Source organism: Grus americana, chromosome 1 (genome assembly GCF_028858705.1).
Source record: "Grus americana isolate bGruAme1 chromosome 1, bGruAme1.mat, whole genome shotgun sequence".
Taxonomy (NCBI): domain Eukaryota; kingdom Metazoa; phylum Chordata; class Aves; order Gruiformes; family Gruidae; genus Grus; species Grus americana.
This window is the reverse complement of record NC_072852.1, coordinates 195896476-195919720: the sequence shown is the minus strand read 5'-3', so window position 1 is coordinate 195919720 and position 23245 is coordinate 195896476. Positions and strand designations below refer to the sequence as shown.

General features: G+C 39.0%; 1 protein-coding gene across 1 annotated transcript in view; it reads right to left on the bottom strand.

Annotated features, from left to right (window-relative positions):
- Positions 1-23245, bottom strand: part of UBL3 (ubiquitin like 3) — a 61230-nt gene that overhangs the window by 3498 nt on the left and 34487 nt on the right. Inside the window, exons 2-3 of the mRNA XM_054804074.1 lie at positions 7022-7130; positions 3268-3354 (exon numbers count right to left, since the gene is read on the bottom strand). Coding sequence (XP_054660049.1) covers positions 3268-3354; positions 7022-7130 — 196 coding nt within the window. The remainder of the gene's footprint in view (positions 1-3267; positions 3355-7021; positions 7131-23245) is intronic.

Genomic DNA, 23245 nt, shown 5'->3' with positions numbered 1-23245 from the left:
CATTGAATAAAAGCCTGGCTACAACACTGCTATTAAATCATGTTCATTGCTTATTTATTTGTTTGAAAAAATGCAAGTTATGATTAAAACACAGGTGTAAGCATACAGAGGGATACACAGATCCACAAGCTGCTTTGAAGTAGCTGTACTTGGGGAAAAGCCATCTCTATAGTAAGTCATATCTGAAAGTTGCTTAGTTTACTTGAAGCAGTGCCTGTGCCTGCAACTAGAAGCTATTGATAGATAGGATGAAGTATTTTGGGTACTTCATTCCTTGATACGACTGAAAACTCTGCAAAGAGCATATTAACAGTCTATTAAACTCAATGGAAAAGGACTGTCTTCATTACAAACTCTTAAGAAGCCATTACAGAAAGTGCAAAATGCTATAAACTAATCACATCAGGGACATCTTTCATAATACCAAGACACTCAAGGAGACCTGATTAGTGACCTGCAGAGACTGATTATTTACAGTAATCAAGTAAAATTACACTAATATTTCAATTAAGTAATTTCAGCAAGTAGTTTGCATAGCTCACACTAGTTCTTATTAGCAATTTCCAGCTTATTGCTTGGAGCACCATGACAGAATCTGAGCACCCTAACCTATGCTCAATAAATCCTTTCTTGCTCTTTTCTTTGTTCTTTCACCCCTTTATCCCACTTTAACTAAACTTGTATTTAATTCCTTTCCTATCTGTTTAATTCCACTTTTGTTCCAGATTTTCTATTGTCAGAATTTACTTTTCACCCCTCTTTTTGGATGGGTTGGCTTCCCTTCCCCCCTCCCCAATAAATAAGGAAGTAAAACGTTCCTGATTACCATTATCTAACAAGAAACTGAGAACTGTCAATGATGTATTACTTCCCTAATTAATATTATTTCAAATGCAAACTGCAGACCAAATATTTAGCTAAAGGATGAAATTTCCTGTTGGAATCTGAACAACAGAGTCTGCCTTGCCAGCTAACTCCCCAACCATTCACGCAGGCAGGACACAACAATACAGCGTGGCTCAAGCACCACAGGCAGAGTGGCATGGCAAGCTTTACAGAAGGGTCTATTTTTCTTTACCACTTCCAATGCCATTAGCTCTACTGTTCTTGTAGTGACAGCCCATTCAGAGAAGCTGGCAAAAGAGATGGCTTCTTTAAAATAAAATTTTTCACTCAAAAGCCAGTTTCTCCTATCAACTTGTCATTTTCTGAGGCTTCTTAGTTTATAGGAGTCTCATATTTGTAAGACACTATGTAGACATATGAGGTTACAACAAGAACATTACGATGTCATTTTTAAATGGGAACAGAAATGGACTTCTGTTAAAAGAGAAAAACACCAAACTGTTTCCTTGGAAACTTTTGTTTCACCAGTTGATAAAGTGACTTTCAGTACATAGTAGGTCCAAATTCCAGTCAATACTTCCTAATCACCTAAAACAAATAAAACACTAAGTGCTATAACTCAGTTATAAAGAGCTGCAGATAGAAAAGCTTAATGGAACTGTATTGTAACAGCATAAGAAATAACATATTGTATTTAGCAAGAAATTCCTCCCCCTTAAAGATAACTAGTTCGCTTAGGGTTACATCTAATGAACACCACAAACTGAAGTAACAGTCTTTTCAGGCTGTTTCGTGAATTGCTGTTCCCCTTTCAACTGTATAATCTTACTCCAGATAACTTCATTAGTACTGAAGTAAGCCAATGTTTTAGGGGTTCTTTTTCTTAAAACAATACAGCAACAAAAAGATCTTTGAAAAACACTAATATACATGTAAGATCCTTAGGGTAAAATCATGATGATTAAATTGCAACGCATGAATGATTAAGAATGAAGTGCCCTGAACCGAAGTAAGAGTTCAAAATCCACAGACCTAAGTTAATGCAAGAGTCAACAGCATTCAGCTATTCTTTTTCAGCTTAACTCGTAAAACAATATATTAAATATATTAAACAAATATTCAAAGTTGTTTCAGATTTAGACAAATGTCACTAAAGGGAACAAGCAACGGTGGTCAAAAGCAACACCTAGAGATGAACGGCAAAGAAAATCCCATTTAGCTATCCTTGGCTGGAAAATGTAGGGTAAGACTAGCATCTCTAATTGCAGAGATAATCCAAAACTTAACATTTGTCTTTCAACCCTACTCCAACTGCTACTACCTGCATTCATTGGCACCTGGTAAGCATACAAATTAAAAAGTGAATAAAAATTTCAGACTTCTTCTAGATGAATTGACAATGATCATCTTTGTATATATAGCAGCATTAAAAATTGATTTATACGGAGAGTAAATCTATTCTAAAAGTACATCACTAGCCAACATCAGTAATGGTAGAAAGTGAATCAATGGCTGTATCATCCCAGTCAATTCTTCATGGAAGGATCACCATAAGCAGTCCAGAAATACTATTTTCAGGTTCACCTTAACTTCAGAAATATTTCATTGGTGATTTTGTATTATATTCTCCTCTCTGTATTGCACTCAAGTACCATATGTGTGAACAATCTGAACATATAGAGAAAATAGAAATATTAATTTATTTTTAAACTGGCACAGAGAAGAGAGTCTCATTTTGTTTAGTTGTTGATATAGTTGATATTCATACTGGCAACTTTTACCTACAAAAGGAAAGATTATTGTTACAGATTTGTGCCATACCTCTATCAAAGATACCCATCAAAATATCTAATTGTGGGGAAAAAACTTGCCACAAGGGGGCACAGTTGAATTGCATTTCCTTAAGAGTATGAAGTGAAGCCATTTACTTTTGTTTTCGCATAACTATGCAATTGTATCCCTGGGAGAGCACTGGACAGCAAGAATGCTTCCCCTCATTCTCATTCATAGGATGTCTTCCTTCATTGCACTGAGATTTAAAGTATTGTTTAACCAATTAGCATAAAGTTTATCAAACATTTTAAAATACTTCAGACATTTATGAAGTAGCTTACCCTGCAAGGGCAGTGTAAGAGAGGTGGAAAAAAATATTCCATTTAGAAAGACAACACATGAAAGCAGCATTACTGTTTCTTTATGCAAGAGGAGACTTGACTTAGAAGATGATACCTCCTGAAGTTTAACAACTAGTAACAAGATGGAAAAATACACAATAAGATAAAAATGTCTCTCTGTGCAGAGGAAAAATAGTATATGGCAAGCCATACTGTGATCTTGAACAGTAAAGTAGAATTTACTGCACTGTAAATAAATATCCCCTTTGTCTGGCTGTAATATGCATAATGAAAATTATTTTCATACCTCCTAATGTCACATTGCCATGAAGAAACCTCCCTTGATAAATAAGCCGCAAGATATTTGGACTGCTGACTTGTTCTTCCTCCCAATCTGAAAAGAAGCAAGGGAATTTTCACAGTTACACTGTAATAAAAACATCTTTTTTTATTTCTCTCGCCTTTATCCAGGAAGAAAACTAAAACCAGGACTCTTCTGCATGAAACACTAAAGAAAGAGCATAGGCTGAACGTACAGAAAGATAATTCAAGGTTAGCACTCCTGAAATCTATTCTTAAATTTATTATTTGACATTGGGCACTGAAACACATTATTTTATGCCTGCAAGTATAAATATTACTAGCTTACTTCACAGATTGCATGAGAAATTTAGCACACATGCAAGTCCTACAAAAATGTTTCATAAATGCAAGTTGCTTCCTGAGGCTTAATACCCACTTTGCTAAAATTGTCTTAATTTTGTCCCATTCAGAAGATTCTCAAGCCATACTCTTCCTCCCCAGTTAATTGTCTAACTAGAGCCATTCTCCAGCAATGGGAAGCAGCCACACAGAGAGGAAAAGTGCATGTGATGGGTCATTTGAAATAGGATTCTCAGATCACAGCTCTGAAAACGCTCCGCAGGCTGCTCAGCGGTGTTCGATGATGGCCAGATCCAACCAGTTAAATATCCAGAGGGAGCAGTGACCTGAGCAGCCCCGAACAGTCACAGGGGAGAGCGTGAACAGAAGAGACACTGATGGATACATTTTAAGGAACTTCTCAAAGGACAATGTGTGGATGTTTTTATGTGGCAAACAGTGATTCAGGAAAAGCAAGCATGTATTTTCCTATAATGCATTTCCTTTAATGCCTAAGCCATCATAAATCATTTATAAGCTTAAATGATCTTTTCCTACTCTTTTACTGTTCCCTGTCACAATGCGAACAACAAATAAATGTGCACTTTGCTTTCAGAACAAATATCATAAAACCGTGAAATGTTGAATTTAAATGGGCCCTCTGGAAATACTGTGTCTGCTGTTTCTTAGCTGACCAGATATCTGGCAACAGCTGTTCACAAATGTACTCTCTTTCTGCTTTTGTAGTGTTTATATACCAAAATGAATATTCAGCGAGGGATCAGACAAGCAACAGAAACCAACCTGTTCACTGTGAACATACAATTAACATACAGGCAGTAGCAACTGGCACCACAAAAGGAGAACTACTGAAAAGGGGAGAAGAACTGAAAAGGGGAGAAGGGGAAGCATTTAAAACAAAAGACACGGCTGCAGAGGGTGTACGGAGAGGCATCTGGTGCAAAAAAGCAAGCAGGCAGAGACGCGGGCAGCAGGAGCCATCGCAACCCTGGTGCTGCGCAGAACACGGCGGAGGCAGGGCTGGCATCCACAGCAGAAGCTGCGCTATCCCTGGGTGCTGCCATGTGCCTAGTTTATAAGATTAGATCAAATTAGGCAACCAAAGCTATTTGAATTTCAAGTATTCCCACTCAGGGTCTGATTCAATTGTCCTGCAATTCAAGCACATGCCCTTTCCGCTATGCTGTGAAGTGGGCTATGCTAAGGATCGGAATTATCGCACTGCTAGGGTAAACAAATTTTTGGAAGAAACCATTTTTTTTTTCTTTTTTCTTTTTTTACTCCCTGAACAGTCTGAACCCCTCTTTACAGCCATAGTATAGTGGAGATGTTCAGGCAGTTTACAGTGCCATAATGATGTAAAACAGCAACGAAAAGAGGACAGACTATATTTTGGCACAGATATTTGCCCATTGTTAAGCTGCCAATTTACCCATCCTGTTAATTTTTGCTTCTTGGCTGGCAGTTGAAACATTTCTTTCTGACATGACTTCAGATTTTAATTTCCACTGATGACTAAATGAGCCAAGGAGAAAAGATTTACCTACAACTTTTTTTAACTTTTTTTATTTTAAAGTTCAACAGATAATTGCTGTACAAGAAAAAAGTTAATATTATTTAGAAGAAAATGGGCAGGAAAGAGAACAGGTAACCTACCTAGATGATATACATTAACATAAATTTGGTATTTTCCACTACAAGCCAAGAGATCCTTAGTTAACAATTGTATTGCCAAAAGAGGCAAGGAGCAGTTTGCCTTAATCTTGCCAGCATGTGACTGAGGATATTTCATGACTTTTTTTCCCCGACAAGATCATGACAAGTCAAAATGATGGTAAAAACAATCATTTCATATCATCTCTATTTCAAGAAAACTTTATTCCTCATCAAGATTTCTCAGTCCTGTGGCAAAGAAGAGCACTTTCAGTCTGAAAACAGCTAGTGGACTAATGTTTGTGAAAACCTATATTATTCTGAAGTAGATTTTTCCTCACTCTTTTAAATTGACACTACTCTTCTTTGCACAGGCAATTAAATATTCATCAAGATTCAGAGCGCTTCCTCAGGACAGCAGACATGTGAACTGAGGCTTCCATGTCTGGTTCTACTTTCCTTCTTCTTTAAAAAAGAGACTTTAAAGCCTTGGTTTCTTCCCAACTCGAAACTCAGAATCTGCAACCTTCAAGCTCTTCACAAGACCAGGCACATGACACCACATGTTCAAGAATAAACTTCAGTAAGAAAAAAACAGTTCTGCCTTTACTAATTCAGATAAGAGTACACAAAGAACATTTGGTCATGATATCTATGTTGTAGGCACATATTAAAATATGTACAGTAGCTACATAGATGATACATCAACCAGGTTTCTTAGAGTAAAACTGTTTTACATCTGTATCTAATACTTCAGAGGACTAAAAGCCTCCTCCTTCATTACATATTTTACTAAATGCATAATGCTGCATCCCAGCAAAACAAATGGCAAACAAGTCCCCTGAAATCCTGTTCTTCCTGACCTCAAAGACCAGTTTAAGCCTAAAATATGGATTATCAACACTAACTTTCTGGCATGAATTATCATCCACTATACCTCTTTGACAAAGGCACCACAGAAACAGATATTGCAACACTTCAGTTTGTGTAAATAGTAGTCTTTTTTAACATCAAAACAGTAACCCAAATGAAGTCTTGTACCAAAAGAAGCATTTTCTTTCATCATATGTAATACTATGTCCATGTTTTGGCTCTTTTCCCATGAAATCATAGTCAGGGAGAACAGAAGCACTTTGGTTTTGTGGAACTATTCACATATATGAATACACATCTTAAGTTTTCAGTTCCATTTTCCAAAGCTAGTATTCTTGCATAACACCAAATATATTCATACGAACAACCTTAGTTTCTCTCAGTCTTTTAATGTCTCTTAAAATGTTCTTTTATGTTTGATTTCTTCCTGGAAAAATACCATTATTAGAGATCCCTTCCAAGATAAGGCAGACCCAATTTCACTAATGCATTCCTGTGACATGCCATGTTTTACATCCTCACATAAGAGGCTTTATATCTCCAACATTTCCTCATGCTTGCTATGTCCTCTAACAAGATGGATCAAGAAAAGTGTCTAAAGATAGGGGGAAAGAAGTACTTCAGTTTGGGGAAGCAAGTTTTAGAAATAAAGTGGGAAATAGTCCAGACATCTATAAATCTTCCCACTCGAAACACGGAAAAAGGTGGCAAGACGACAATTGTATTTCTATATAAATCTATGCCCAGATACACAGTAAACATACTTAAGTTGAACACTGAGAACAGAGATCAATTCATTGACACTTTAGTCTGAAAATACAGGAAAGCTTCTAGCTTGCCAGTTAAAAAGCCAAAGCCACACAGCTACTCACCCATCGGCCAGTTGTCATACACATGTTTTGCAATATCTGCAGCAGAATCATTTGGTGAAAATAGGAACTCTTTCGTTTTCCCGCTTACCAAGATGAGGCGCAAATTTATCTGTAAAAAAAAAAAAAAACAGTATTAGGAAAGTATCCAGAGAAAACTTAATTTTATTTTATTTTTTTAAATTACTAAAAAATTGCCATTGGTTTTAGAAGATTGATCTGAAGTGATTTGAGAAAACTGTTTAAGATGGTGTTAAAAATAGGGTCGAAGAGGTCAATAAAATTTTGTTTGCTTATACATAATCCAGGAAGATGAAATTCTAACAGATGGCATTTTTTATGATAAACACCAGAAGATTCTGATAGGTAGTGATTGAATCAACTGTGCCATTAAAAAAAGCTTTCAGCAGCATATTAAAAAAATTCCAGCCAAGACAGACTATCTTCTTGAATAAAGAGGAAAAATATAAACCCGAAAAATTAACCCAAACAGAAAGCACCAAAAATATCAAAATCTGCACCTGAATAGCCTTGTGAGCCTCAGTAAAAGCCCTAGCACCCTCCCTCCAGTATGGTATTTGTCAGCCCTGATCTCACCTATTGCATCTCCTACAAAACACCAGGGAGTCAGACATCATCCTTCCTTTGTCCTACCTGCCACAGAATTTGAATCCTTCTGCCAGTCTTCTGAACCCAAAACTTTGTTCCACCACTGTCTTTCACTACAAGCAAAGTGGTTGAGATCCACTTGCAATACAGTAATAACACCACATCATAGTTTTTCTATCATTGATTTCCTTTATCTAACCATCAGCATCTTCAGCTATAACCTTGCTGTCTTCTATTTGCAAGTTACTGAATGTAATTCCTTTTCCATATAGCATTAAAATAACCTGTATAAAGAGCTCACTATGACATTACTTACAATGCAAAAGAGATTAAAGTTTGGCTCCTCAAGCAACTGACAGCAGTCACAAGATGTGTTTGGGTAGCTAGTGTTTACCAATGCCCATGGCAAGTAGCAGTCTAGCTGTTTTTGTGTTTTGGCCTACAAGCCCAAATTACATCAACTTTTAGCATGACTCTCTCAAACTGTGGCTCTCATTTTAAGTTAAGTTGCAACAAAGCTTTCCTTGTTAGAATTCAGTAAACTGTTTTCTAGATCAAATACAAAAGGAAAAATCTACAGCGATGCCCAAGTTTTCAAGACTTCTTCAAGTCAAAAATCTCAGCACATCATACCCACTGAACATGACAGCCCTGCCACAGTTACCTACTCACCCCTTACTTCAGAAGATCTCCAGACAGATTGTCTGTTCTCTCTTGAATGCTTTGGCTTGGATTCATCCCACCTACCTTTAAGCACCTAATGGAGGTATCCAAATTACAATCTCTATCATTCTGCACACTTCAAGGTCAATGAAGAAAATTACCCCTCCAAAAAGCAATTCAGTCTCTATTTCTAAGTGTAGTAAGGATAAACAGAGTTACCATAGAAGGGTTAGGTTCCCCTCCCTGTCCCCCTGCTAACGTCCTTCAGAAAATACAAGTTCTGTCTTTAGCCCAGGAGAGAAGCCAAGTGGTGGTTGTCTGAGAAAGCACCACAGCCAGTATAAAGAATATCGCTGCATACCAGGAAATCGCAAAAAAACTTAAATCAGAGAAGCTGCAGGAATGCTATTTAGTCAAAGACCATTATTCATAAAATTCAGAACACATTTGGCTATAAACATTAAAGTTCCATTTTCTTTGATATTTTCAGAATGATTAAGGAATTATTTTCAAATCTCCCCAAGATTTAGCAGAAAAAGCAGATCAAGTTCAACCATTCCTGTTTACTCCAAAAACCTGAATGCTGTAAAAAATTACAACTTCAAAATGTTATGCCTAAATTTTGCAATGGCCAGACTATATCCACTTGTTGTTATGCTTATAGTGTCTTTCAGTTTAAGTAGTTTCCTCCCTCTTAGCTGTCTCCAGTTGTGCATGTATAAACAATGCTTAGATATATGGTTTCTTTAGCTGCACTACCCAAGACAAGCTCTTCAAGCTTTCTCTAGTGAGATATCCATTTCCTCATTCATCCTAAGAGCCTGCCTCTGCACATTTCTCCTCTTTTCTCCTCAAAACAGATTACTATTTCTGAAGCATACTAAATGATGTCTCACCACATGCCTGTATAACACCACCAGTAATTTCCTCTGTTTACTGGAAACATTTTCTGTGATTGTGTCCCAAGAGCACATATACCTTCTTCATAACTGCACCACACCATTTGCTCTACTTTGATCCTTTCAATTATTCAGCCTCCAAGCTTATAACTGACATTTTGGCTGTAATGCCCTAAAGCACAAGGCTCCAAATTTCATCCCACTCCTATTACTCCATCCCTCTCGGGCAAAGGAGACTAGATAGAAAGAAGTATTCTGCACCACAAAGATGTTTCGGATCTCTCCTGTCTGGGCCCATGGCCTATGGAATCCCCCCAAAATTTCTGTGCAACACTTTCTATGTTAAGAGCATTTTTCGAACTTCATGTCATCAACAAATTCTAGCAGTAAGGTCCCCTTACATGTATCTTTGTCATAAAATGAATCAGGAAACATAAGACTGATTTGACAATTGATCCATAATGATTCCAGCAACTAGCTCTCGCTGAGCTGGTTTCCCCCTCCTCTCAGCTAGGTCCTTTATGTTAGGCCCTGATGCACACTCATAATTTCTCTATTAAATCCTAATTTCTCCTATTTAACCAACAGTTTGCAACATGGCACCACATTAGTTACTATATACATATTCAGATGAAACTATAAAAACGTCTACATAGAAAAGAAGTTCTTTTCATCAGAAGTCAGCTTGCCACACTCCAGCTTTCAAAGGCGTGGTGTGCTGCGCTCCATTCCACTTTCTCTATACCTCATTATCTTTAATTATCCTTTAAGCATTTATGCATCTCATTACAACACCAAGATACTGCCAAAAATTTAGGAGGTTTAGACTGCGTCACAAACTGTTATTGTACTTGGGAATGAGCTGCCTGTTTAGAAAACAAACAAACCAACCAACCCCAAATATTCAGCAACAGAGGCTGAGGCAGGCACTAATGGTGAGGAGCTTCTTCACCAGCAGCCCCCCTTGCCTCTCACTTGCATCCCCCCGCATCTGTTTCCTGTAACTGGCTCCTGAGACACCCCCCCCCCCCCGCCCCTTACCTTGCTCCTTCTGGCCAAGCAGTCCCCCAACTCTGATTTTTTGCAGATTATCTAAGGATTTCTTTTCCTTCATCTGTGTGTAGCATATCTGTTGTGGGGATTACCTGTTTTGAAGATCGTAATGCTTTCCTAGGCAGTAGACACAACACCAAACCATCAACCCCCCAGAACTGTCTGATTTAGATCCTACAAGCAGACGATTAAAAACTCCCCAGATTAGTCCTGCTCAGCACTTACAATATGATTAGGGCACAGCATTAATATAGAACTAAAGTTATTCATCAGCTAGCATAACATTAAGGAGACACATCTTTTTTTATTCTCACTACTGAGTTTTGAGATTACCAAGCACACTAAAGTGAACACGGAAAGAAGAATATCAGAGAGAAATAACCAAAACTAACTTGGCTTCCTGGAAAATTTGATTAAGTCATACTTCTGCAATTAATTTACAACGTAAAATCAATATAAGCAACAGAGGAAAAAAAAAAAGTGAAAATTGTTAGTTCCTTCTTTCCCCCTCACCTCCACAAGATGGATAACTCAATAGTGCTGAAGTTTTTTGTTGCTGAAGAGCATTTCTTATAGTCTTACTATAAAATATAAAAGGCACATCAAGATAAACTAATAATTTTACAGGATATACTACAAAGTATGTGTAAAATACAGGAGGAATATTTTCATTTAAAAAAAAAAATCACCAAATATCAGCAGAAGCCCAAAAATAAATCCTTAAATCAGTCAAGCAGATGCTGCATCAAGTGCAAGGAAACAGCTGCTCTAATGAAAGGTTAAAGTATTTTCTTATTTATAGTACAGCATGCCACTGACACATTTAGTTTGCACGTTTGTCTGTCTCTATATATGTGCATATATATAAGATATATATATGTCTTTATATTTCTTAATCTTGGCTTGAAGGAATCTTAGTCTTGAGTTGCACATCACACTACCTCAAAGGGTATGAAGCAAAAGAATCCCAAAACTTGCCCTTAAGTTTAGAGTCTAATCTCATTCCCCTCAAGAGCACCAGGAAATTTAATGGCTTGCAACTGCTGTACTACTTATTCTGCCAGCCTGAGAACCCCACTACAAACAAACTATAGGGGATCTGAAACAAACCTTTCTGGCAAAATGCCATTAATGAAAGTTCATATCTAAAAAAGGAAAAAACAAACAAAAAAGTATTTGTGTATACACATTTACTCAAAGGAAAGTGCAGGGAAAAAATCTTGGTTAGGTAGAGAATTTTTGACATAAAAGCAGCAAATTTTAATTTTTCAAGTTATGAAAGGATTCTTGCTGGTCTTAGCTACCCTATATCCTATTTCCTATGTTAAAAGTTAGCAAGGAAGTTGTATCTGTATCTCTTGTATGCTTAAAGCCCCTCCACATATTCTTGTCAAAAGAATCCTGGTCCCAAGTCACTTTTGTGATTCTCATAGCCCTGCAAGTTTGCTCTTCCACAGCAGACATAACCATCATCCTGATTTAGGCTGGGTTTTGTTTGTTTGTTTGTTTTGGGGTTGGTTTTTTTTTTTTTGGGGGGGGGGGGGGGGGGGGGGGGTGGTTCAGGCTACCAAAAGGAATTCCGGCCTTTTGCAACAGCAAACTGATAAGGATCATATCTTCACACTTCTGCATTATAGCACCAACTGCAACGTTACTGATGAAAGCAGTTAAGAAGAGCCACAGTATCAGAAGGAGGATGAAATAAAATTTGTGGACTACATCCCCTCTGCACGGTTATATAATAGCACGTTCTGTTTGTGATCTCAAGCATGCAAACCTCGCCCTCTCCCCCCCACACGCCACAGCCAGCACCAATGTCATAATTACAGCTCCAGTAACTACCCATCAGTTGCACTGCATACACAATAAAGAATTTCAGTGTAGATTATATATTGTAAACAAAAAAAATTAATTAAAATAAATATATAAATAAATATATATATATATATATATGTGCGCAAAGATTTTAGTAAGAACTGTGACCGCAACTTCTGGAACAGAAATTTGGGTCATGTATATGCAGATGTAGAATAAGTTGTGTTTTGTTTGTTATAGACATCTGCAACAGAGTTTGTTCATTCTTTAAGGTGTAACTACAAAATGCCTTAGTGCCACAGTGCTGCTAATTTCACAGCTAAAGTTCAATAAATGGGAAGTCACTTAAACATCAAGAAATGAGAGATTTACAACCTACACGATCTTTCTTTATGTTTAAGTGACTTCCCATCTATTCAGTTAAACAAGTTATTTTGTTATCAATTTTATGCTCCAGTAGCAGCTTAAGATTTCTCCCATCTTACAATTAAAATGCAGAGGAGGAAAAGTGTCATAATGCCATAATGCTATACAACCCCAAGTTTAAACTAACTGCTTTTCTTCAGCTGTTTAAGATTAAAATACATACACAAGACTCTTGTTTTTCCTTTTCTTAATAGATGTGAAATTGAATTAAAAACTGATGATGGACCAGAAGAGAAAGCGAGGAGATAAAAACATTCAGAAATGCAGACTGAAGTTTCACTTCTCAAAATCCAGTACCTTTACTCTCTAGTTCAAGTTCACAATTGTAAGAAATAAGTTTGTTCTCCAAAGATGCATCAAAGTTTCCAAATAACTCTAAGCCAAAGAGAAACCTCACAGCACCACGCAGTACACTTTACTGACTGAATTCCACCAGATTCACCTAAGAGGTTGAACCAAGCCTGAAGAACAATAAAAGCAAAACAGCAGCATTACACAGGCCAAGTCAGCAGGGACCTGCAGTTTCTAGACTCCACTCCTAAAGTGGATATATAATCTCATGTAATCCTTTCTGGAAATGTATCCACCTGCATATAATGAAGAACTTCAGTTTTTAAACTCCCTGGAAGGCTGCTCTAGAACCTGACTGTCCCATCGAGTGGGGCTTCCTTCTAACTCTCAGCATAAGTTTATTCTTGGACAGGTTACGTTCACTGATGCCAGACCTACTTTGTGCTTTAGTTATGACAGGCATTTTCCCCGCTGTGGGGTTTTGATGGCTTTCTTCCACATCTGCAGACAAGGACACACTTTGCTAAAAGTTGCCGAGGGCAGCTGCTCCAGAGCTGGCCCAACCCACAGCAGAGTGGCAGATTTTGGCGCACGGGGGGTTTCCTGAGGAGAGGTCCCCAGGCGGCCAGCAGCTCTCATAGGAAACCCTGAAGCAGCCTGGATGGAGCCAGAGCAACAGTGGCCACCCCTACACAAGGCAGCCCTAGGGAGTGCTGTGCCTACAGTAGGCAAACAAGGCATGGCATGGCACTTCACGCGGCCAGGCGCCTCTTCAAAAGAGGGGCATTCCACTGGCTGAGTGGGAGACCTGAAGTACACACAACCCAGCAACCAGGCATCGTTTTGTGACAGGTCAAGGGCACCCATCCTACCATTCCCTCAAGGCAGAATGGTGGGCACTCATCTGCAAGCAAAGGCTGCAGCTCTGGCTCGGGGGGTCTGCACCATCTACCCCAGCGGTGACCGATGCCTCCACCCAGAGTTGCTGAAGGAGAGGCTGCAGTGCAGACCTCAGCCTGCAGGAAGTGCTCAGACCTTTCTCCCGGAGCAGTGACAGGCAGCAGACCTACCTGCACAAGGTGTGCCCAGGTGGAGGACCCCCTGCAGCAGGTGGCTGAGCTGCAGGAGGAGTGAGAAGGCTGCATAACATTAGGGAGACTGAGAAGGAGTTAGACATCTGGTTCCAAGTGCAGTCTGCAGTGGATCCACAGCCCACGGCCAAACAGCCAAAACTGGCACACACACAGATGTGAGGGGGGCTAAAAATGCAGAAGAATGGAAGCTTGCAACAGCAAGGACCAGCAGGAGGAAGAGACTTCCCCCAACACCTGAGATGCCTTTGCAGAACTGCTTCACCGCTCTGCAGACCAAAGAGGAAAGACCTGCCACATCAGGAGAGATGCTGGAGCTGAGTAAGGCAGCCCAGTCTGCTCGCTATATAACAACCAGCACAACTAAGGAAAGGCAATGATGGGTGACAGTAGGAGATGACTCTTCTGAGAAGTACAGAGGCACCATCTGCCGACCTGACGCACTCTCTAGAGAGGTGTGCTGCCTACTGGGGGCTCGGATCAGCGATGCCACTGAGAGACTACCAAGCCTCGCACAGTCCACTGATTATTATCTGCTGTTCTTGTTTCATGTGGGCACCAGTGATACAGCCAGGAGCAGTCTGCAAGGCAATGCAGTAATCTCGCAATGCTCTTCTCTAGTCCAGTCATTTCCATGACATAACCCTTCAAGTTTGCATTACAAAATATTGCTTTTAACCACCTATGATGTACAGGATATTTTTATATTAATGCAATTAATTTTGTTCCTATTAATTCAGTCTTTGAGATAATCCTATCTTTTCCATACACCATCATGATCATCTTCTATACTATTGGTGCCACCAGATTTTCATCATCAACAAATTTCATCAGCATACTGATTTTCCTTGTGTCAGTGGCATAAATGAAAACATCAGAAAGATAGCTGGTCCCAAAATTAATCTTTAAAGAACTGTACTAAGCATAACTGCCAGCCTGACGCTTCCACATTGAGCACTGTATTTTACCATCTTCTCCACCCAAGTCATATGCCTTATCAAACCCTGCCTTCCAAAACCAATTCATTCCTAAGCAACATCAACTACTTACTGAAGTCCAGACACATTACGCCTCTTCTGCATTTCCCTCATCTGAACAACACTCTCCTTCCAAAGAAAATTGGCCAATGAATCCATCATAATCTAACTTGGGTAAATATATACTGTGAATTTTATTCCATTATTTCTTCTCTGCTCCTTCTCAATATCCTTCTTGAGGTGGTTATTCATCTGTCAAATTCAAAGTCTCTCTCTACATCCTTTCACTCATCTGTCATGCAGATATTTTATACCTTTAATGTCTTCAACTTGAAGAAATACCAAGCATGGAAATTCTTCACATATGCTCCTTATACTAACCCAGTACACTTAGTTTAATTAGCATCTGTCTCCTTGAATTCCAAAGCCTTTATGTACACTCCTACTTTGTTTATTCCTCCATTTGATTTTAACTGTATCAGCTCATGATCATTAGATCCAATGTCATTTTCCCAAACAGCCTTCTGAAGGTTTCCAGAGCTTTCTGGAAAATTAAGAGACACATCTGGAATAATAAGATTAGCTCCTTCTTGGCCAAGAAACTAGCTGGTAGAGGGACTGCATAAGGTAAGAAAGTGAGCAAGAAGTATGAATTTATAGCCCAATGATGCAAGCATTCTCATGAGAGAGAAGAGATCCTTGATTCCAGACTCTTTTTCAAGAGTCACTTGGTGAAATTAATAAAACTATAGTTCTTATGAATCACACTTCTAGGCACCTTTTTTCACCAGCTACTTTATAAGGAATACAGGTAACTTAACTGCACTTCCTCAACTGAACACCTAAAATTTACATTTGGCAACACTCAGAACCTCTGCATTTACCTTTAGATGGACAAAGGGGCTTTGCTCTACTCTTACAATACCTTGCACCTGTAAAATTTGCTTTATATCAGGAAAAAACAGACATGGAACATGAGAAGTAATAAACTGTCAATGCGACAGAACAAAGCTCTGAAGTTTCATTGCCAGCCAGCTGACAGACCTGCATCATTCATTCAAAGCCACACCACTTGTGAAGTAGGGTGATCCCAACATGACACCATGGAAGTGTGACAGCACTCCACATCACTCTAAAACTAAGGTGAACTTCATAACCAGTTCCAATGATGCACTCATCTTTAGATTACTTCAGAGAGAAACAAATATGTTTTTATGTGCAACTGCTTTCTCAAACAAGGAACGGCTAAGGTAACTTTGTACTGATAAAAACTAACTTAGCAAATTTAAGAGAAGTTTGAAGTGAAGGGAAAGAAAAAACCAAAATGAAGCATAATCAAATTTTATTTGGAGGAGGAAAAAGCAAAATCTTGTAAGCATTTAACTCGGTAGCTATGATAGAGCTAGCTGTTTCTATGGAAACAATGACATTCTTGAACTTAAAATCATAGAGCTTAATCACACTTCATCCATTCCCTCACTTCAGTTCAAATAACACAGGAACGATGGCAATATATTCTTCAATATCCTCCTATGAGTTCCACAGTTATCTTTTAAGAAGAACTACCTAGGAAACATTGTTCTTCAAGATATATTGATATAGATACTACCATAAATAATCAGTAGAATACAGTGGATTTCAGTGGAGTTTGCATACTGTTTCCTTTGCTATTCTGACTATTAGCATTCCCAGGACAAGGCTGGTTTTGCTTTTTTTTTTTTGGGGGGGGGGGGGGTGGGGGGGAGGAGAAGGGTAAGATGAACACAACACACCAAAGCATCACTGAAAATCAGTTTTAATACAGAAGTAAAAACAGAAGAATAACCTTTCCCTAAAACATACTGATTCTATCAGTGTAAAGATTTTTTGATAATTTGATGAGGAGTCACAAATGCCCACCCAGGAATAATTTCTTTACCAGCAGTACAAGACAAAAGAGGCACTCCATTACCTAAAATAATGCAAGCACTCAAGTATCTGGTCTTCTCAGCTCAAATGGCATTTTGTCTACTGTATCCCAGGTGCATGCTTTAATCATAGGGTACAGAATTAACCTGTCTCCTGCTGGCCCCCAAGCGAATCCACTCAGGGAAGACTCAGAGAAAGACCCACTTTGATTACTAATTAGCCAAAGACAGGCCAGTTTAGGGCAGTTTCACCCTGCGCATGTAAAATAAACTTCTCTTATGCTAGAACTGTGTACAGATTATGTAAATTACAACATACAGAAGACATGCTTTGGAATTGAGCTTTAACCACGTGGAATTCAAGCTTGGTATTTTCAAAGTTTATCCTTTAAAACCAGTGTTAGAGTAAGTGTATTTTCACTTTGAAATAAAGTGACTAAAACATGAAACCGAGAAACCGACATACTCAGATTAACATGAAATTTTGGTAGTGATCATTTTAGCAATCAGTATACCACGCTGAACCTGTCATTTCAAAACACAGGAGTGGAAATTATATTAAAACTGCATAAAATGACAAGGCACACGTGAGCAGCTCATGCTTGCGGACTGAACTGGTTAGCTCTGGTGAGCATGGTCACAGTGACGTGGTTTGATAACTCCGGTATTTTAGAGCTTCTGCTCTCAGGAGAGACTCCCAGTGAAAGTGGAACTGGCCCATTCTGCGTCAACATATCCTGGGTGTCCCTGGCCTGTACACATGGAGTTAGTGGTGAAGCAGCAACAAGCACAGGCTTGTGTGTGACTTCTTCAGAACATACATACAATAACAGCAGAGAAGAGCATTCCAGGTTTTCTTTCTCAAGTGGGAAACAGTGTAAGTAGGAGAGAGAAGAAGGTATCTGGTTCTATATTTTCAATCTCTATCTCCTTAAAAATACCTTCTAGTGACACGCATCCCAACATCTGACTCCAGAATTTAAAAGTGAAATCAGTGGGTACCATCTGTGTTACCATCCTGCCATCTTTTCTCAAGAGCTGCCCCTGGATAAACCCATCACCTTGTTTTCAACCTCTAGTATCAGTTGGTATTTAAAGCTTAGAAGTTCACTCCACAAATATGAATAATGATGCTAGGCACTTCCTTAAATTGGGATTTAATTCTGATATAACATTTGTTCTAATGTATTCTATAGACAGACTATTCATGTAATATTTTAAAATATTATTTAGGACAGTTCAATGTCATCTTTAAAAAGAGAGAGATGCAAGACGATCAAGTTTGTGAACACTTATTTTGTGATATGCCTAACATCTCAGATTTGAAAATGAATACTACTGCTGCTGCAAAGGAGAAAATACGATTCTGAAGAACTGGTTCCATACATAGCTGCTTTTTCCAAGTTCACGGGGAAGACAGACACCCTCCATGCCTTCTTAACCCCCAATCAATTATTTTTTTCCTATCTTTAAATCAAATTGAGCCCCACAAAATTGGTTAACTCATGTTCCTAGAAGTTTCAGATACAGCTGTTCCATGGTTACAAACAATAAAGAAAAACAAGTGTTGGGCTGGGAAGAGTATATTGAATGCTCTGTGCACTATGAAAAAACAGAGGCAGAAAACTGAGTTTCCTGCTGCGTAATGGAAATTTTGAAAACTGCATACAATATACCTAGACTGGGAGGTATTACAATTTTACACCAGAACAGGCCAGTGAGACCATAGACAAAGCTGAAAGTAATCTTTCAGTTACAGCCTGGATGAAAACAAACATCAGCTTCAATTTGACCAGAAATGAAGTTCAGCAAGAAAAAAAATGTGAACACAAAGAAAACATTAAAAATACAGGAAAAAGGGGACATTTCAAGGGAGCTGCTCTTAACTGGAAGCAATCAAAACAATGGTAATCGCAAGCAGCACATGGTCATGGATATCATCTAGTTCTACATGCTAATTTTCAGGAGAGATAAGTGGGGGGTTTTGGATTTGTTTTTTTTGGTTTTTTAAATGCAGTTTTAAGAAATGATTTCTCATTTTAAGTAATTTAAACATAATAAAAATGTATTGGGTTCTCTGAATTCCTGAGTTCATCTTCATTGCACAAGTCCAATTGCTCTTTTCCCCGCTCCCATTTTCTACCATATAAGACAGGAACGGCAATTAAGGATCACTTCGAAGTTAGTGTCTATATTAATTTTTCAATTCTCACCAAAAAGACACAAGTAACTAGCTAATTTATAAAATTCCTTGGAAAAATCTTTAAATAAGGAAAAAAATAATTTATGTATATATTGGGTTTGTGTGGCAAGGTTTTGGGGGGGGGGGGGCTACAGGGGTGGCTTCAGTGAGAAGCTGCTAGCAGCTTCCCCCATGTCCAACAGAGCCAATGCCAGCCAGCTCCAAGATGGACCCTCTGCTGGCCAAGGCCAAGCCCATCAGCAATGGTGGCACTGCCTCTGGGATAACACAGTTAAGAAGAGGGGAAACAGGTGGGAAACCACCACCAAAAGCAATTGTAGCCAGGGAAAGGAGGGACAATATGTGAGAGGAACGACTCTGCAGACACCGAGGTCAGTGAAGAAGGAGGGGGAGGAGGTGCTCCAGGCACCAGAGCAGAGATCCCCCTGCAGCCCCTGGAGAAGACCATGGTGAGGCAGGCTGTCCCCCTGCAGCCCATGGAGGTCCATGGCGGAGAACAGATATCCACCTGCAGCCCATGGAGGACCCCATGCCAGAGCAGGTGGGTGCCCAAAGGAGGCCATGACCCCATGGGAAGCCTATGCTGGAGCAAGCTCCTGGCAGGACCTGTGGACCCATGGAGAGAGGAGCCCACACTGGAGCAGATTTGCTGGCAGGACTTGTGACCCCGTGGGGGACCCACGCTGGAGCAGCTGGTGAAGAACTGCAGCCTGTGTGAAGGACTCATGTTGGAGAAGCTGGTGGAGGACTGTCTCCCATGACAGGGACCCCATGCTGGAGGAGGAGAAGAGTGTGAGGAGTCCTCCCCCTGAGGAGGAAGAAGTGGCGGAGACAACGTGTGATGAACTGACCACAACCCCCATTCCCCGTCCCCCTGTGCTGCTGGTGGGCGGAGGAGGTGGAGAAATTGGGATTGAAGTCGAGCCCGGGAAGAAGGGAGGGGTGGGGGGAAGTGGTTTAAGATTTGGTTTTATTTCTCATTACTTGACTCTGATTTGATTGATAATAAATTAAATTAATTTTCCTGAGTTGAGTCTGTTTTGCCCGTGACGGTAATTGGTGAGTGATCTCTCCCTGTCCTTGTCTCGACCCATGAGCCTTTTGTTGTTTTTTCTCTCCCCTGTTCATCTGAGGAGTGGAGTTATAGAGTGGCTTTGTTGGGCACCTGGTGTTCAGCCAGGGTCAACGCACCACAATTTAAAAAGGAAAAAAAACCCAAACAACAAAACATCTCACTTTCTTGAAAATGAAAGGTCCACCACTTCGCTCCTTATGAGAGCATAAAGATTCACGAGGTGATATTTCTCCTCAGAAACAAATTGATCTCCAATGCAAAGCCTATTTTAAAAATACATGCTAGTTCTCAGGTCCCCAAAAAAGGGACAGTGATAGCCAAGTACAAAAATAGCCTGATTTGGAGCAGAAGAGAAACAACGGAAGAGCAAGGAAACAACTTTCTGAATCCAATTTTTTCTTCTATTCAATTTTCTCTTGCAATAACTGTTGTACTATATGATTTTAATGCAGTTTACTGTGCAGTACAAACACACACTGCTACTAAGTAGAGGAATATAGCTAATATAAATGCTATTTGCCATTTAAACTAGACACAGCTTGAAAAATTCCAGGAAAAAAGAAGTCGCTCCCTAAAGACAAATAGAGAGTGATGTGGTCCCCTGAAAGTCCCCTCATATCAGCTCTAAGCTACAAGAATATTGTATGAATGAAAAAAAAAAAGCTTCCCTAAGATTTTTCAGGACCTTCTTCCCAATGGAAATGCTAGCAATAGGAGGTTAAGTTTGCACCTTCTCATTCTAGAGTCATTTTGGGACTCTGCTGACCAGTCCTTCACCCTTGTATGATTCTGTATCTTGGTCAGCACTGAAGTATTAAATTTTTCAAGCCTTGACAGAGAGTGTCAAAAACAAAATGGGGAAAGTCTTAAATATGTTTTAAAACATGAAAGAGGCAAAGAGTTGCACCTTGCCTTAGAGATGTATTTCAGCTCACTTGGGTGGAAATACCATAAAATTAAATTTTTATTATTAGCTACTGATTCCTATCTTCTCTGGGCTTACTGTGTATTATGGCAGTCAGCCAAAGTTTTGCCATTCCAAAGCACTATCTAAATCACTGAGCTGTGATAATTAAAGGCAAGAGACAGGACATTATATATTTTTGTCTCTGATGCAAAAGATAGTTCAAATTTTAATCAAAATGGGTGTTTCAATGACCAGAGATCTTGTTTACTTTAGTGAAAGCAAGCAACTCAAATATGAAGGAGAACACAACCTTTTCTAATTGTTTTCCTCCTAAAATAGCCCAGAGAAAACACTTAATTATGTGATAAGAGATCAAGGATTGTGATGCTGATGCCAATTTATTCAGAATACAACTCTTCAAGAGCAAACAGCTTGACCCTGACCTATGCCTGTACTTCTCAGAACAGAATAATGAACACTCTTTACCTCCCATTTTTTCCTTCCTCAATGAGTTACCCTTAATGTTCAACAAAAATGTAAAACATGTTTATAGAAGGCTTGCATGGTTTTGTTCTCTTTAAACATTATGGCACTAATTCATCCCCAAGCTAAGCCTACTGAAGTCAACTGACTGAAGTTAATGGAGTGATATCACAAATAAGGTCTGATCCAGTTATTTACTGTGCTCTGCATTCACTGTTGAATACTAAAAAGCACAGCTTATCCACCTTTCTGTTCCTGTTCTCCCAACCAGCTGGCAGTCTTATAGTAATTCTTATCCTATTTCCATCATGAAGAACACTAGCCCATCCAGACTGTCTACTAATGACTAAAACAGTTAAAGCTGCCCTTTCATTTTGCCCTCCTCCGGTATTGTTAAGCCTTCTACAGAGTCAGAAACACACAATTTACCAGTTGTTAGCTTACTTCTCAACCTCCTTGGATGATGTAGCTCCTGATGCAGTATCCCTGTATGTCTAGTACATGGTTTTGTGAAGTACTCACCACCGCAATAGTAAAGCGCTTCCAAAGCAGACTGCATCTGCCTGGCAAGGCACCTTAACTTTCATCCACAAAAAGACTTTTCCTCAAAGAAAATTGGATTTTAGTGAGGAGAAAAAAAAGAATTAGAGAGCACACATTTACTATTTTTTTCCTTTCTTCATTTGTCTAGTATGCCCAGAGTCTACACAAAAAGCATCAAATTACATAAAAATGCTTCATTCCAGCCATCCAGAAAAAATCTATCTACATACAAATAAAAAGCACAAACTTGAGATCCAATTGATATCCAGGCATCTTCTAAGCATAAATATCATCTTGGTCTAGGATCTCACTAAACCCTTAGCAGGAGGGGAGAATAGTGATGCCTTCTTGAAGGCATTACAGTCTTTTAATCGGTAGCAATTATAAGCAACGCCAGTCATGGCTCTCAGTTCTTACTGCATGAACAACTACATTATAACAAGCCATCTGCTCTGTGTCAAAGTAGTGAGTAAGGTTGGCTTATGTGAATCTGGGGCAACGTGTTCTAGCTTGCATCTTAATTATGGTTTACAAAGCACTATGTATGGACAACTACAGAGGTATGTTATTGAAAGCTCCCCAAAGTATCTATGATTCTTACCTTTAAAACAAAAAAGAATTAGTATTACCTTCCTGAACGACACTGAATCTCTATACATAGGCAATGGGATAGTAAGTCATGTAACAGGCTTTTCTCCTCATACATTGTGACTTTTGCTAGAATAAAATCATTTTAGACTTAAGTCATATTCCAAATCCTAAACTTTCTTATCCTCATGTTTTTAGGACACGTGGTCAATACAGGTAGCACATACTACTGACCACCTCCACATGTCCAAGTTCTGAGATGTGGAGGTGAAGACCTACCTCCCTCTTCCCCTTTTGTTTCTCATGTACTCAGATTGTTAGCTTTTTTAGGATAGCTGCTTGTTTTGCTTTATATATAATAGTTCCAGACTATACTTTATTTTACAGAACAGATGTTTTAAAACTAAGAGTGCTTTATTAATAGTTCCACAAATTCTATATTGGGTTTTAAAGACCTTCTCATCCTCTCTTTTCATTAAGGCAAAAGGCATGACAGTTTAGAGAGACACCATCAATGACCGACCATGTTATAAAAATCTCACTGGTATCACTGATTATGACTAAGTATAGTTAATGGAGAATTATTTCCCAGACAATTACTAAACTTTTTTAATTATCTCAATTGAAGCATTACTTTGATGTTACAAGAAACAGCAAACTCTCTCTCCCAAAAACAAAGAAGCCAGAAGGTCCTCTT